Source organism: Netta rufina (assembly GCF_964035555.1).
Source record: "Netta rufina genome assembly, chromosome: 5".
Lineage (NCBI taxonomy): Eukaryota > Metazoa > Chordata > Aves > Anseriformes > Anatidae > Netta > Netta rufina.
Window position 1 is genome coordinate 12,914,714 of NC_140128.1, and position 16,189 is coordinate 12,930,902.

General features: G+C 50.4%; 2 protein-coding genes across 6 annotated transcripts in view; one reads left to right on the top strand and one right to left on the bottom strand.

Moving 5' to 3' along the window:
* Window positions 1-381: 381 nt before the first annotated feature.
* Window positions 382-4,242, top strand: TP53I11 (tumor protein p53 inducible protein 11). Its single transcript, XM_084287219.1, has 6 exons — window positions 382-745; window positions 1,567-1,625; window positions 2,098-2,146; window positions 2,578-2,674; window positions 3,361-3,462; window positions 4,035-4,242. Exons 1-6 carry the CDS (start codon window positions 617-619, stop codon window positions 4,166-4,168), a joined length of 570 nt encoding a protein of 189 aa, XP_084143345.1. The 5' UTR covers window positions 382-616; the 3' UTR covers window positions 4,169-4,242.
* A 3,194-nt stretch (window positions 4,243-7,436) lies between these two features.
* Window positions 7,437-16,189, bottom strand: part of TSPAN18 (tetraspanin 18) — a 109,788-nt gene continuing 101,035 nt past the window's right edge. For all 5 annotated transcript variants that reach the window (XM_084287344.1, XM_084287341.1, XM_084287342.1 and 2 more), the window contains 4 exons: window positions 15,576-15,674; window positions 14,264-14,443; window positions 11,903-11,986; window positions 7,437-10,982 (listed from right to left, as the gene is read on the bottom strand). In XM_084287344.1, coding sequence (XP_084143470.1) covers window positions 10,935-10,982; window positions 11,903-11,986; window positions 14,264-14,443; window positions 15,576-15,674 — 411 coding nt within the window. In that variant the 3' untranslated portion in view covers window positions 7,437-10,934. The remainder of the gene's footprint in view (window positions 10,983-11,902; window positions 11,987-14,263; window positions 14,444-15,575; window positions 15,675-16,189) is intronic.

Here is a 16,189-nt window from a genome sequence, read left to right on the forward strand (position 1 = left end):
CTTGTCTGGGAAGTGTTTAATGATGCTTAATTGCCCTAGTCTAGGAAGCAGCAAAGAGTTACCATGCTCCTAATGGGATGTGGACACTGCCTCATGCTGGGACGGGCTGGAGTGTGGTTTGTAGGTCAAACCCAGTTAGGGCACCTTCTGGTGAAGCTCGGGGCTGCTCTCAGCATGAAAGCATGCACATGAGACATGCCGATGGGTGGAAAGCTGGCACTTGCACCATTCCCCTGCCCCTTTTTCAGGGCTGATGTCAAAAGCCAGGGTGAAGGGCGTGGGGAGCATTTCGGTGCCTCTGTCCCCACACTGATGATTTGGTTTCGTTCCCTGTCTGGCAGGTCACGGTGACAGCCGGTGCGTTGCTCTGGGACCGGGACAGCTTCCCCACAGCCCGCGATGGGTTGCCTGCAGCTGGCCCCCAGCACCCTGCCCTAGAGGGGATCGTTCAACCCGCGCCGGGGCGATGAGGAGCAGTCTGCCGGCGTAGCAGCAAGATCTCTGTGCTTTTTACAAACTTTTGATGCTCTGTACCCGGCGAGGTTTCATGTGAAGCGTTTCCCACAGCCTCTCCCCTCAGCTGTCCCGCCGGCGGGGCAGAGGCCCGTGTGTCGCCATGGCGGCCAAGCAGCCGCCGCCGCTGATGAAGAAGCACAGCCAGACCGACCTGGTGAGCAGGCTGAAGACGCGCAAGATCCTGGGGGTTGGCGGCGAGGACGACGACGGCGAGGTCCATCGCTCCAAGGTGAGTTGTGCTGGGCAGGGAGGTGTTCCCCATCCCACCTCGGGGTCCTCCGTGCTGCTGTCCCGCAGCCAGGGGGCCATTGCTGCAGGGGGATGGCCACTAAACCTGTGAAGTGTTACCTGCTGGCACGTGGCAGGCCACTGGATAAAACCCAGTTAATTTTTTTCCAGCCTTTACCTTCTGCAGCCTCTCTGCCAACACCAGAGCTCCCAGCTCTGCCGGGCTCATGCAAGGGCTGCTGTGATAAGATTAATGCTGCCCTTTGGCAGAGACGGGCTGTGCAGCGTGGTGGAGGCACAAAAGCTGCCTGAGACCACTTTTCACAGTAACACAGCGAGCTCTGCCTTTAAGTTGCTTTAATCCACTGGTGAAATGTTATTGTCAATATGCCCATTAGCTAGCTCGGAGCTCATGGTACCAGCTCAAAGCTCACTGTATTCCAGCACTGTGCCCTGGAAACTGGGGCGGCAATTAAAGAGGCAGGGTGGCACCTCTCTGAAGCGACCCAAATCGCAAACAAAGGCATGCGGTCTGTTTCAGCAAAATACCAGTGCTGGAGAACAAGGACACGTCCCTTGGGAGCCCTGTCCCGAGTGCCCTCTGGAGAGGTCGCTGGCAGGATGCTTGCTTGCAGGAGAGCTCACATGGAGCTTGCTTATTCCACCCCGTGCTGAAATTTCTCGTCTTCATCCTCTTTTCAGTTGTCTTGGAGATAAACTGCTACATGGGGTTAAGATACATGTTGTCTGGTCTGAGTTATGCTTCCTAAAGGCTGGGGAAGGGTCTGCTTAGTCACCTTGTGCCTTTTGTTTGAATTTCAGATTAGCCAAGTCCTGGGAAATGAAATCAAGTTTGCTGTCCGGGAACCCTTGGGGCTCAGGTAAGACATGAGGCCACCTTAGAGCAGGGCCATCAGAGGGCTGTTGACCATAGTGTTGCTGACACCAGCTCTGTCCCTGATACAAGCCTCACTGCTCCCTGCAGAGCTTCTCAGGGCTGCAGGACCATCCATCCTGGCTCTGCTTTTTTTCCCTCATAAACCAGCCTGAGGGCCATGAGCTCCAGTCCCTTGGCAGGTGCTGGGAACCACAGAGGCCAGAGGACCTCCCTGTCCTCTTTGCAGGTCCAATTCTCTCCTCTGCTTGGGTGAGGGGGGTTCAGCTCTGTGTTGCTAGTGAGGCTTGAGCTAGCAGTGTCTGGGGAACCACGTCTTCATGCAGAAGAGCCATGGCTGCCTCAGTTGGGTGAGGAGGGAGGGCAGAGGCTAATAACCACATGGACAGCATTGGGAATGCATTGTGAAGCAGGGGCAACAGGCTCACTCTGGGCCCTCTGTTTTCCCTCCTGTGCAGGGTCTGGCAGCTGGTTTCCGCCGTTATGTTTTCCGGGGTGGCCATCATGGTAAGTGAGGGCTGCAGTCCTGGGCACCACCAGCTCCTGGATGCCACAGTGTGGCTCCTTTGCCGCTTATTCCCCCTCCTTTGCCTTCAACAACTGCCGCTGCTTTCTCGTGAGAGCCCTTTGCCCTCTCTGCGTCTCTGTAATGGGCTCGCCAGCAGTGTCCTTGGCTGTTTGTTCCCATTGCCAGAGTCTGTTTTCATTAGCAGGTTCATAAACCACACACGGCATGGCAGCCTCGGTCACAGAAACCGGCCTTGAAGCCAGCAGCTGACACGCTGATACTTCTCGCGCCTCCTTAATTCCCAATTTCCTGGCCGATGGTTCTGGTCACCTCATGTCTCAATGTCAGAGCACCACTTTCCCCTGCCCGAGACAGCGCGTTTTGATGGCTCTGGGAAAGTGCTGCTGAGTCTCTCCCATGCCTGTGCCAGGCCCTCGCTTTCCCTGACCAGCTCTACGACACCATCTTCAACGAGGAATCGGCGAGCAGCAAGACTCCCATCCGGCTCTACGGAGGAGCCCTCCTCAGTGAGTGCTGTGCCAGTATCTGGGGTGTGATGCTGCCCTATAGAGCAGTGGGGTGAGAGGCCAAAAGGGCAGGAGCAGACAAATTCTGTGTTTGGAAAGAGCTGCTGTTGGAATTTTTTTTTTTTTTATGGGTCTCTTGTAAAGCTCAGCTTCTGTTGCTTTTTCCTAGCAAGGTCTCAGGTTCCCTCATCCTGTGATTGCAATGCCTGGGGGGGACCTCGTGTATGGCACAAGAGATGGGGCCAGAGGGGAGGGTGAGGGGCTTGAGGGGAGCCTGGAGAAACACTCTGGAAAAGAAAATGAGTGGAGGAATGAAAACACAGAGGGTTGGTTAGCTCTGCACCCTGTGCTGCAGCCACTGCTGCTCTCAGGCTGTGAGGGAATGCGCAGGGAGTGTTTTTGGAGGGGTGGCTGGGCTTGAGGGCAGGCAGCCAGGGTGGGATGCCCTTGCACTGGCAGGCTGGTGGCTGGCTGCTTCCCGCAGGCTGCAGCAGCATCTCGTGGGGACGGCTGGAAATGCAGCAGCCACACCAGGCAAGGGGAGAGTGCAGCAGCTGCCTGCGCTTCTTCCCTCTGCCTCCCCCGTGGAGGCCAAAATGTTTCACCTGGGGGGCAGGCGGGTGGGCTGCCCCTTCCCGGTGGTCCTCGCCTTCCCTCAGAGCAGCTGTGCTGCTGTCCCTCCGCAGGCATCTCGCTCATCATGTGGAATGCCCTGTACACAGCTGAGAAAGTCATCATCCGCTGGACCCTGCTGACAGAGGCGTGCTACTTCGCTGTGCAGTTCCTGGGTGAGTAGCTGGGCTGGGCAGGAGGTGTGTGCTGTGTGCCCACGATCAGGGTGGGGAGGAGGGAGCTGTTCACTCACTGTTCTAGGGTAACTTCTGTTATTAACCAAAAAGGGAACTGCTCAGAAAACAGGTAGTGTGAGTGGACTATGTGTTTTCATTCGTGCTCTTGCATTTGACAAATATTTATCAGCACCGGAGTGGTTAAGCCACAAAGCAACACGCAGATTCCACAATTAAGACCTGAGCAAATGGGAAATTCACATCTGCTCGAGTTCATGTTTCAGGCTGGCTACCTGAAGGCAGAATTGCCTTTAGGGAAGCGTTTCTATAAATGGGAGTTTTGTGACCCACAGGCCCTGTGCCTAATTTTGAAGCTGTCAAATCAAGCTGTGTAAGAGCTGTGTGTTGCAGGTTTGCTGAGTGGGCCTGCAGTGACAGCTTTTGTATTCACAAGGCTCAGCTGGTCCCTCCAAAAAGCTACATTAGAGGGCAGCAGAAAACAGCTCTGTGCTGCTCAGATCTGTTTGTTTCTCGTCACCAACCTCTGCCTTATCTCCCTCCTTCTCCTCCAGTTACCACGGTTTCCTTGGTTGAGAGTAGCCGGATAGCCACGGGTGCTGTGCTCCTCCTGGTCAGCCGAATCCTCTTCGTCCTCATCAGCATTTATTATTATTACCAAGTTGGACGCCGTCCCAAGAAAGTCTAATTCCTGGGCTTTTTGTCATGGGAAGGGGGGGAGGAGGGGTTGTGTCGGTAATTTTGCATTTATAATTATAACTTTTTTTTTTTTTTTTTTGTTAGTCCCTTTTTGTTCTAAAATGGTTTCCTTTTCCACTTACTGGCATGACTCAGTGTGTAACCTGATGCTGGTGGCATTGCCAGGTGAAAATTTGGGGAGAGCAGCATCATGCGGGTCCCCTCCCACCAGCCCCTCTGCGGGAGGCAAGCAAAGAGCGCAAGGAAGGCTCAGGGAGGTGCACAGGCCTGGCAGCCTCAGGGAAAAGAGCTGGTCTCCCGGGGGAACTGGCTGATGGGATCACAGGCTCTGAAACCATTGAGAATAAAAAGCACAAAACAAGAAAGAAACAATCCTTGAGGAGAGAGGGAGTTAAGGCAACCAGTGAAGGACTTGGCTGCTCCCCCTGGTAAGTGTTGCACCTGCCTGTTGGAGGGTGTCCTTGTGTGTACAGCCTGTCCCCTGTAGCACGCACTTGCTGTTCACCTGGCTGGGAGCTGACAGCAGCTCAGTGCTGTGTCTGAATTCACAAACAGCTGTGTTTTCCTTGCTGCCAGAGGTACCACCCCGGCTTTATTTTCTTCAGTGGGTGCTGCTCTCTTGGCAGGAGAGACAGCGAAAACTCCTGGTTTGTTCCCTTTGCAGGGACAGCACTGGGAACGGTGGTGTGCAGCTTGAACTATAGTATGTGAGAGGTCATGGAAGCTGTTGAGAAAAGCCTGCTGAGCACAAAGATGTCCCTTTGCTTGGGACATTCCGTGATATTTCTAAGCTGGGCTCCTGTTCCCTTTACCCCAGAACATTTCCTACAACTGCAGCTCTACTGCTGGTCACAGCAGGGGTAGGTGTGAGGCAGAGGGCCTGACCCTAGTGGAATAGGGGCTGGAGGCTGCTGTGGTTTGCAGTAGTGAGAGCAGAGTGAGCATCAGTGCAGCTGCTTGGATTAGGCTGCAGCCTCCAGTGAGAGTCCTGCTGCAGGAGACAGTGTTCCAGTTCTGCTACAGCTGGTGGCGTCTCTGGTTTTGGGAGTAAAGGACCAAAGTTCATAGCATTACAATGCTTAGGACACTACTTAACTGGGATGAAGAACAGCAAGGCGTGAGGGGTCATGAAGGCTTTGTTGTCTTCTAGCTCAATCAAGGCAGGATGTATGTGCTGTACCAGTCACTGGCCAGTTTCTCCAACACCTACGGGGCTTAGCAGCATTGGCTGCCCATTTTCCTAGCGCTGTCCTTGCGGATTATCCCTGTCCACAGCTGAAGGCTGCACTTTTCTCTCTGGGCCTAAAGGCAGAAGGGCTGTGTACAGGTATGGACTTCTTATTCAAGCACTACTGTTGGTGGGATCGAAGCATGCCCTGGAGAAGAGCTGTCCCAAAATCCTGGTAGAAAGCTGCCTCCGCAAACAGAAGTGCTTGTGTGACCAACAGACCTCAAACCACTGGTGAGACTGGGATCCATGGCTGTTTGCTGTTTAATACCTTAGTGTAGTTAGATGAAGCTAGCGGGTAGTTACTGTATGGTGTGTTAGTGTTTTTGGCGCTTAGAAGCAGCTGCATCAACCTGGGACACTGTGTGCAGTGCACCCACTGGCCATGCAAAATGTGTGTCAGGTCAGAAGTAGCGGGACCAGGAGGCTGGTTCAGCCTGCAACTGGAAGTATTTTCTCAATGAAATAAATCCACCACAGAGGCAACATCCAACAGCAGACTAAATGCTGGAGCTTCCCCACGTATCCCTGCCAAGCTGCTTTCAACATGTCCAAACTACAACAGCGAGCTACTGAAATTTATGTTTTAAGAGGAGCCTTCCTGTTTAGGTGGAGGAGTTGGGCTCTGGGAGGGAAACCTCTTCCCTGTGAGGCAGGAACTGATGCTGTGCAGCCCACAGAATATCACAAAGGAGACCGAAGGGTGCTGCATGTGGGAACTGGCACGTGGCAGGCTGTGGCTGCTGCTCTCACCCTGCACACTGTCTGCATGAGCAGCACAGGGGTGTATGGCTTCAGTGCAGCCCTGCAGCTCTAAGTGTTGGTATAGGTAAGTGAAGTGTGAATCTTTTTGTGTTTTGGGGGTCACATGAATGTATACACAGACTGATCGGAGGGTTGGGGGTGGGGGGAGACTGTTTCTAGGAAAGACAAGTAAAACTGACCAAACCAAAAGCAATCTGACAGAAGGAGATGAAGGGCCACCTTAATGCTGTCCTCTCCCACCCGTGGTGGCTGCAGGACCGAGGGTCTTAGTTAAGCCATGACTTTGGGGCTGTAGAGAGAACTGCCTGAGTAGGGTACCTTAAAATACCATCCAGCAGGTGAAAAATTAGTCAGCACACTACATGAGAACAGTTCTTTGAAGACTTCTTGATGGTTAAATCAGGTAGGGGTAGGCAACGAAAGCTTTCCAATGGAGCTTTAAATCAAGTGAGGTGAGATTCCTCTTCAGTTCCCTGCTTAGCAGCTGTCTGCAAAACTTAGAGCAGCAAACCACTTCTCTTTTTGCCATTTGATGTCTGTCTGCAGCACTGCCAGCAACCAACCGTGGTTGTTTGTCTTCACTCTGATGTGAGCGGGGGAGAGGAGGGAGGAGGATGCTGAAGCTTTTGTACTGAAACGTGTCCCTGAGGACAGCAGTTTCGGGCTTGTGGCTGCAGGTGGCAGTTGTGCACATAAATTGGGATCAAAAGCCTGAGACAGCGCTTCAGGCCCTTCTCTTCAGAGAGCTCCATCTCCACAGGCCTCAGTTTCCTCAGCTGCTCATGTGTGCAAGAGGCTTAGGACTGCTGTCATCTCCCATGGGAGGCAGCTTGCACGGGATTACCTGCTTGCATTTGTGCCACGAAGGTCGTGCTCTCCAGAGGGCCGTGCTCTGAGCAGGCACAGGCAGGCCTGAGGCTGACCTTGCTCCTGCCAGCGAGGGACCCAAACCTGGCATTCCTGGAGCTCTCACATCTGAGGGTGAAGAAAGCTCACGTTCACATAACTCTCTGCATCGCCATATTTACGCCTAACCAACATCTGGTAAACTGGACCTGGTGACAAAAGAGAGGCTGTCCGTCTGTCTGTCCTAAGCCGGCCAATTCTTTCTGGTCAAGGGTTTTTACTTGGGGGGAAGGGGAGAAGGGGACACTTCAGTTTATACCTCATTTTGGCTGCTGTACCTGAATTTATTCTTCCTCCTTTAGTAAGAAAGTGACTGTACTCAACACCAAACAAATAGTGAAAATTAAAGCCGTTTCACTTCACTGTCACAATAGCTTTCTTTTATTTCTTTTTATTTTTTTTTTTTTAAGAAACGCACACAAAAACCGTGCAGAGAGTGCTTCAGGCTTGTGTTCTGGTTTATATTACCAAAAAAAAAAAATCCTTTCAATATAAAAAAAGCATTACAGTAGGGAATACGGGATAAATAAGCTCCACTATCTAATAAAAAGAACATTTACAGTTTTTTAAAATAGATTTCAAACATCATTATTTCACACGCAGCCCTTTCCCAGGCATTTGTGACAGTCGGTTGAGCATTAAATAAGAGCCGGGAGGCAGGGGTGTGCAGAGGGGCCGTGGGCTGACAGGCACAGGCTGCTCTCCACGAATTACATCCAAGGTGCATGGGCTGTGGTCACAGTGCTACAGCGAAGGAGCCAGCAGCTCCCTCCGGTCCCTGGCCCACCCAGAGCTCTCCAGCAAGCAGGGATGCTCGCTTGAGCCCCTGCTCCCACCAAACTCACCCATAGCTGTTAAAAACAGATAGAAAAATACAGGTGTTTCTCCTGCCTACTGCTCTGAAAAGAGAAAAAGCTACTGTACAACAGAGGGGGCAGCCACGTAACCACTGGACAAAACCAACTACTTTACATGCTTTGCCGTACAACAGGAGGCTGGTTTCTGGGCTTGCTTGTTCATTAAATTCCCCAGGGAGAAATTCCTCCCACCCGTTACCTACTTGCACAGGTCCTCTCGGATTTGCATGGATCTTTACAGCAATTTCCACCTCTTGTTTAAGATGTGCTGCCTGGCCTTTGCTTTGGTTTCAAGCTGTGCTCCCAGGGGCACGCCAGCCAGCTGCAGAGGGGAGGTGAATTCTCCATCCAGAAAAAAAGCAGAAGGGGGACCAGACAAGGTAAGAGAGGGGAAACTGTGCAAAGGCCAGAACAGTAGAAGAACAAAGGATCTTTTGAAGACAGAGGAACAGCCCTTAGGGAGAGAGGGGATGTGAAAGAGCTAAAAACAGAGGAAATAGTACAGAATAAGGAAAGCCAAAGAGAAATAAGACTGCAGCAATCCTACCTCAGGCTGATATATTTATGCCTTAGTGCGCTGGCTGCTCTGAGAGTTAATCCCCCATACCACTGGTCATGAAAAAAAGGGCATTGATTTTGGTTTTTAACTTCAACCCCCTTCCCCCCACACATCAATCAAGGTGTTCTTGCAGGCTCTGCCCTGAGACAGCCAGAACTTTTCAAAACAAATTCAAGAGAAAAAAAAACCTGGAGGGGTGATGGGGTGGTGTTTCTTGCTCACCTGCATCCAAGTTACCATCTCTGCTCGCAGTTTTGTTCCTCCTTTCTGAATTGCTCTACCAGAACAATCACTGACTAGCTCCTGAGGCAGAAGCAGAACAGCAAAGCTTGCCTCTGTTCGAGTTTGGCTCGTGTGGCAGCCCATGCCCTGTAAGATCAGTATATGCAACAGATTTTTCCCTATCTTAAGAGCAGCACCTGCTGTCGGGTACAAACACTGCTGCTTTTTGGCTAGCGAAATTGTTTTCCTTCATTAAACAACAGACCAGAATTTAATGCTAAAATGCATCATTAAAAACAGGTCCAGAGGGAAATTGTTCAGAAAAGCTTTCCATGAGGTTTAATGCAACATCTGAGGCCACTCAGCAACCCTGACCTCACTCTTGCTGACGGCGGCGCAGGGGGGGCTGCTGCTCTACCTGCCCGGGCCCTCTCCTGCTGCTGAGCAAATTGCTGTTCTCAAATGAAGCCTGGAAAAGCTCTCACACTTCCTTCCTCTTCCTTCGTATCCCCAATTCCCCAGCCTGGATGTTTAGCCAGGAGCTTTGTTTACTACGGAGCAGTCTTTCAGCTGCTTGCCACCCTGCCTTGCAGCCTCTGCAGGTGTATCGGCACGGTGCCCCTGGGAGGGCTGCAAGGACGCAGAGCCCTGCTGCCTTCCCCCTCTGTAAGCCTTACCGGTGGTTACAGCCCTCAGAGGGGCTGGTTTAACTCTAAAAGCACTCCTCGACTGTGAAAAGGCCTGAGCTAAACAAGGAAACAGCCTCACTGTGCTTGGGGGGGACCAAAGCGTTTGAGGTCAGGGAGAGAGCTCATGAATAATGAAGCCAACAGGGGCTGAAGCTTCCTGAAGTGCTCTTAGGCACAGTCTGGGGCCTCAGCACCACCTCAGCCTCTGATCACTACCCACTCCCAGGCACGTTTCTCAAGTTCACTTCCAAACAAATCACTCCCAGGCACGTTTCTCAAGTTCACTTCCAAACAAATCGGTTAGATAACAACTATCTCAAGTGAGGAAATGCTCTCAACTAACACACAGGCTGGAACAGCTCTGAATTGATGCTTTCCTTGTGAGCCCATGGGAAAACCTCAGGGGAAATCCCCAGAGCAGAAATGATGCCCCAAGGCAATTTAAGGCAAGCAGCAGGGGAGCAGCTGACAAACCTCAGCCTCTCCCATCCAGCACCGTGCCTGGAACTCCCCTTGGGACAGGAAAGCATGTAGGAGTCCACTGCATGGATCTATGCTAACAGAGCACCACGAACTATATTTATTTTTTTTTTGCAAGTACAAAGTGAAAGGCAAAGGTTGGCAAGATTTAAATGCTATTTCCTCCCCTTCTCAGGAAGGCATCAGTGTCAGCTAATCTTGACCAGAGCCACCATTTTTCCCAGGGGACGGGAACACAGCAGGTAACCACTTGCTCTCTCTTTCACAACAACAAACAGTAAATCTAAAAAAACAGGAAGGTAGGCACCAAATTCTTGACCATCAGCCAGCCTTAGACAAGCCCCATTTCTACGCGAGACCACTGTGCCCCTGCTTGAGGCTCCAGAGAAAAGCCAGGCTCACTGAAGTGTTTGACTTCTCTGACAAGTTTCAGGTGATAGGGGCAAAGCTACCACCAAAGCACGTGTGTTTTCATTTTGTGGCTGGGAATTAAAACCAGAATCATGCAAGCAACAACTGCCTGTTCCTCAGAGGAGCCGCCACCACCACCACCACTTGTTTTCAAACCCACCTGGGCAGTCACAGACTTCGGCCAACCTGCTGCCTTATCCAGCCCCTGCGCTGCTGTTCTTCAGTCCTTTGCGTCTAAAGCACGATAAAGTTGCAACCAGCAGGCACAGCCTTGCGCTGACGAGCGGGAGAGGCAGTCGTGCTCCTCCTCCCGCTCCCCTCTGCAGGCTCTGTCCTTCGTTAGTGCAATCAGCTGCGCTGGGCTCCTGCTCCACGGCTGCTGCGGGTGGCTCTGGGCAAGGGTCTGGTGTACAGTGTAGTGCACATCACCTCAAAGTTCCAGCCCCTGAAGTACAATCCTTTTGGTCATTCATATATTACAACCCTCTTTTTTTTTTTTTTTTTTTTTTTCTTTTTTCCCCCCTACCCCGTTTTGTTAAAAAAAATAAAGTTTTTTGGATGTTTTCAGGTTTTGTTTCTTCTGATTTTCCTTCCTTCTTCTGAGCATGTGGGGAATGTGTCGGTTCACAGGCCGCCTCTTACTGGATCCCTCGGAAGAGACACATGGCAAAGACCATGGCGAACAGCTGGAATGGGGGGAAAGAAGAGGGCAAAACCAAAATGAGGAACACAAGAAACAGCTGCATCTTTGAGAAGAATGGCAAAGCCCTCCCCAGCCTCAGGACCATTCCCATCCCTCCCTCCTGCCCAGCAGTCAGCGATGTGATGTGCCGAGAGGCCTCTTCCCACCACCCAGGGGAGGCTGTGGGAAAATGTTTTTTGCCTGCAGGGGATTCCCTCCTTTCCAAGCAGAGCTGCTGCTGGCTGCAGCACCAGCAGCTTGCTTTCATTTCCAAGCTGCCCTTGGTGTCACAGCGGAGCTCTGCGCCCCACTGCCACTGCCCAGGGGCAGGGTGCACTCGTGGGGGGCTGCTGGGGCCCTGCCAAGCTCCCTCTCCTTTGCACAAGACGTGGGACTAGGGAAAACACCTGGCCTTGTCCCAGCCATGCTGTCGGGTAGCACTCCTGGGCTAAGGTCTTGTCTGGTGGAAGCCTGTTCTGCAGAAACACCAGCAAAGAGCCAGATGCTAATGCTGGATAATGGAGGTGCTCCTACGGCAGTACATTTCCAGGCTCTAAACTGAGCTTTTAAAGCAAAGGCACAGTTCGAACACAACCAAGTGACACAGCAGGCAGCTTGCTGGGATGCTGCTGCACTGAGGACAGGAATCACATCAGGTCCCGAGGCAGGCAGCAGGATCCCCAAAGCCTCTGCGACCAGCGCGGCACAGCTGCAAACTGTGGCAGGGCCAACACGAGGCGGCACTGCAGGCTTGCAGCAGAGGTTACTTCCCTGCCTCTTGTGGCAAGGGACCAAGTGCCCGTCTCTCCCCAGGCAATTAAAAACCACAAGCTGATAACCCGTCCGCACGTCACAGGAACAGCTCCCTGCCCTGCAGCCGGACATCCACTGACAGTGCTTGTGTTCCTTATCACACAACAGTACCTCGATGGCCAACACTCCGATGGCAAGGGCTCCCGCAAGGTACACGTAGGTCTCAAAGGAGTTCAGGATCACGGTGTAGCAGCCCTAGGAAGGACAAAACACGGTGAGAAACACGGAGCAGCATGCTGCATTGCTCTCGCAGCACAGCCCGTGTGCATATGAGAGGTGCTGTCAGACCCAGGCGCCAAAAGCACGGCTCCCTCTCATTCCCCCACCCAGCCCCACAGCAAGGGAGGCAGCAACCAGCGTGACATTGGCAGGGAGGGGAAGGTTTTGCTGCAGTGGAATGAGAGTAATCCACACACACAATCCCTCACTGACCAAGAGGAATTGTGACTTCTTGCAGAACAGAGGGGAGCAGCAGGGGAGAGACATTTCATCTGCAGAGGGGAGAGACTGAGCACAAAGGAAAGGGCCCTCTGGGCATATGACAGGCAGCTGAGGCTGACGAGGGATACAGGCTATTTATTTAAAGCCAAGGCAAGAGATTCTTGCCTTGTATTTCAGTCACAGCCAGCAGCTATTTCACACCCTGGGACCTTTTCTCTGTGCCTTCACCCAGCAGGAGCATGGATGAACACTTGCTGATTCCTGAATATAGGAGAATTAGTCATTAAGAACCCATGGCCATGCACTGCTGTAATCCTTCCATTTCTGCAGCAGAGCTACCATCATCTTTAATGTCATTTGTTACCACTCACACAATTAACAGCAGGCAGATCCTCTGAAAAGTTTTTAGGGTGGTTCTGGAAATCATCAGCTTATCCTGGCCCCAGTTCTCCCAGCCTAAAATTCCAACCCACCAGCAAATTTCTGCAAATAGGTCACGTATAAAGACAGAAGTAGACTGGAGTTTCTCCAATGTAAAAAGGACCTCTCCTGTCCACTTACACATGCAAACACAGATGTGTAGTTCCATCCATATATCTGGCACGTTTCAATCACCTGATTATTTTGCTTTCACCCCAAAAGAAAATGTCTGAATTGAAAAAATGGCATGACACTTCCACGCTGGTGTCCGTCCCAGACCCTACTCACCAGGAGCGAAACACAGAGGAAAGCAAGGGAAAGCATGGAGGGGACCCACTCATGACACAGCCCCACAGACTGAAGGCCATTTTGGGGGCAGTGGCCAAACTATTAAAATCACTCTTTTGTCACCATGAGGCTGCTCAGCTGCAGCTCTGTTCCTGTCATATTTCCACGCTGTAGTGACAAGGGCTCACAGAAAAACTCTTCCCATAGAAGTGTTAGGCCTCGGCATTACTGCTTAGGAAAAGCTTTTTAAAAAAAAAAAATAAAAATAAAAATAATAAAAAAAAAAACACTAAAAATCAGCTTTATCCCTGTTTCTCAAAATGCATTTCTTTCTCCTCCCTGCTGTTTGTCATCTCTCCTTCTCTCTCTCTTCCCTGTCTACTCGTGGCAATCAGACCTGGCAGATGCAGTATGGTGCTGTCTGCTATGATCTCTCACCCAGTGTGCCTTTGCCAACCGTTTCCAGCTGCCAGACAAGGAACAGCTCATGCGCTGCTTCCAAACTCCTTTACTCCCTTTCACAGTCTGTTTTCATGTGCTGAAAAGAGGACCGCTGCTTAGACCGGAGAGAAAAGGAGGCTTAGACACGCAGTCAGCACAGAGTTCAGCTGACTTGTGAATGCCGAGATGAACACAGTCAAGAACTTTGCTAGAAAAGTTTTTGAAACTTTAGGTCTTGGGGAAAATATAAAGAAACAGGGCTGGTGGTATCAGTGTCAACGACTTTACTCTGAATTGCCTTGTTCTAGCCTAGCATAGACAAGAATTGCTAAGTCAAGAGACCTGCTCAGAGAAAAGCCCTCTTTTTACTGTAATCAGTAAAAGGGCAGAGAAACACAGCTTTCCAACACTTCTCTTCCTCGGGAAGCGGACATGGTTTTCTGTGGCTGTTTAACCCGCAATCTCTTAGTTGAATATGGTGTTGATGAGTAGTCTTTGTGAACTAAACTGGAGCCCCTACCACAGCCTATAAGAGCCAAACTCATTACATCATTACTGACCTGTGCTGGCTTGCCAATTAACTTCTTCTCAGAGACAGTACTAACCTTCAGAGCCACAGTAAAGCTTGACATGAACTTCTACCCCACTTCTTAATCCCCTGGGAAAGTTTCCATTATTTCTGCCGATACAGCACAGCACGGACTTAGCAGTCCACACAATGAAGGGGGATGTTCAGAATCAGATATATCCACGACTTCAAAAGCTGTTACCAGTGTAAGCACAGTTGCAAGCTGACCTGCAGTCAGAATGGCACAACCTGCTATCTTCACAACCCACCCATGGCTCCCACAACTCCTTTTCCTGGCATTTGGCACCCCTTACCTGTCGGTTCTGAAATCTCTCGACACCTGTGAGGCAGGCTTCCTTGTTAATAAACATCCCTTCCCGGCTCTGGAGTTCTCGCTGGCAACAAGCCTCTGGTGTTGCCTCTTCAAAAGAGGAGTTTGGAAGATGGGGGACAGCTTCAAAATCTTCTGGTCCATTCACTCCACAGCAGGCAAACTAGAGAGAGGCACGGAAAAAAAGGAAGACAGTTTATGCTTTGCCCTGAAAAGAGATACCGGAATTCTCCCAAAGACCTGTTTTTGCAGGGATCAAAACTTTAGTCAAAGCAGAGACAAAACAATTGCTGTTTCCAGAGAAGTGGGTTGTGCTTGTACCTCGGAGCTTCTGTTTCATCAAAGCCTCTTTATGAAGTCCCACTGTTCCCATGTCACACTGTGGACTCTAAGGTACCGCTGGGAATATTGCCATGATCTACACAGGGCTTTGGAGCACATCCAGAATGACTTGCTTGAGATCACCCAGCAAGTCTGTAAAAGAGCCAACAGTGCAATCCAGGCTCCCGACTGCCCGTTCTCCCATAGATAATGGTCAGGATTGTTGCTGTTCAAAGGCACTGCTAGGTGATCCAAGAAAGCTCCCTTTTTAGGATTCAAGTCAGGTCCTTTTTAAGGATTCAAGTCATCGTCTGTCTCCTTTCAGTCAGCAAAAGGAAATGTCTTCATTAAAATCCTGAATCAGCATGAAGGGCAGCAATCATCTTTTTCTTGTAAGATTAAAATTGACTTTTCCTCTGCAGAGCCTGACATCTTACTCTTCATTCCTGAACAGATACAATGTGGGCTGCACTGAGCCCAAAGTTCATGTGTGTACACACAGACACAAGCACACACAACTTCTTGCAGCAGACAGGAAGGAACAACTTGTAGCAGATAAGAAAAATTCCAATTCCAATGACACAGCCAATCTTTAATCCGCCTGATTAGGACTGTAGTAACAAAGTCAATTTTGATTGCAAATATTTCTGCTTTGAAAATACTCCATTAGGCATACTCCTGCCTCATCGGTTGCCTACCAACTCATTTAACAGGCTGTAGTAAGAAACCTTTAATAAGCACTATTTCTAGCTTTGTGAGCTGGGAACAGTACCAATGGCAGCTCGTGTAGAGAAAGCCTGTCTGCCAAAGGAATTGTCACCTTTGTCCCACTGCTGCCACCACAAACCCTGGTGCTGTGCTTGACACAATGGAGTGGTTGGGGCAGGCTGAACCCAGGCGAGCTGAGGGTGCTGGCTGAGCATGGCACTGAGAGCTGACCACCAGCAGCATGGGACTGGTGTGGCCTGACTTACCGTGATCATGACAGAGTTCCAGGTGGCGGAGAAGACATCTGTGTCATTGTTCCTCAGGTAATGCTTCTTCAGCTCCTTGGTGAAAAACTCTCTTGTCAACTGAAACACACAGACACAGGCGGAAATGCAAAGGGTTACTGCCAACTTCTCTCTTTAAAGCACATCTTTTAATATTCAGGGCTGTTTGAAAGCATTTCGGAAATTAAAACAAGACTAAAACAGATTTTAGGGAGATCTTCAAATCCATATCCAAATAGTAACTTAACTTACTATATTACTCAAGGTCTGCAATCAAGGCATGATTTTCCCCTCATTTTTCATTTCAAACCAGTTATCTTCCTACTAGCATCAGGGGAACTCCATGTGTGAGAAAGGAGAATCAAGCCCTAATACCAAACTTGCTGGGAATGAAAATGAATTAAAACACATGGAATGAATATGAAATGTTCAAGTCAACTTACAAATCAGAAAAAAAAAAGACTGTTTCCCTGACAATGCCTTAGATTATCTAAACTCACCCACACATGTGAAGAAAAAGAAATCCCCTTTTTATATTTCCAGTGTTTATATAATTTAAACTTTTTTTTTTTTTTCCTAAGGTCAACAATAAAAAC

Excerpts from the sequence above, each read along its gene's own strand:
- TP53I11 (XM_084287219.1), top strand. The coding sequence starts at position 617 with ATGGCGGCCAAGCAGCCGCCGCCGCTGATGAAGAAGCACAGCCAGACC. Across the intron at positions 2,147-2,577 it reads TTTCCGGGGTGGCCATCATG|GCCCTCGCTTTCCCTGACCA; the intron begins GTAAGTGAGGGC and ends TGCCTGTGCCAG. Across the intron at positions 2,675-3,360 it reads CTACGGAGGAGCCCTCCTCA|GCATCTCGCTCATCATGTGG; the intron begins GTGAGTGCTGTG and ends GTCCCTCCGCAG.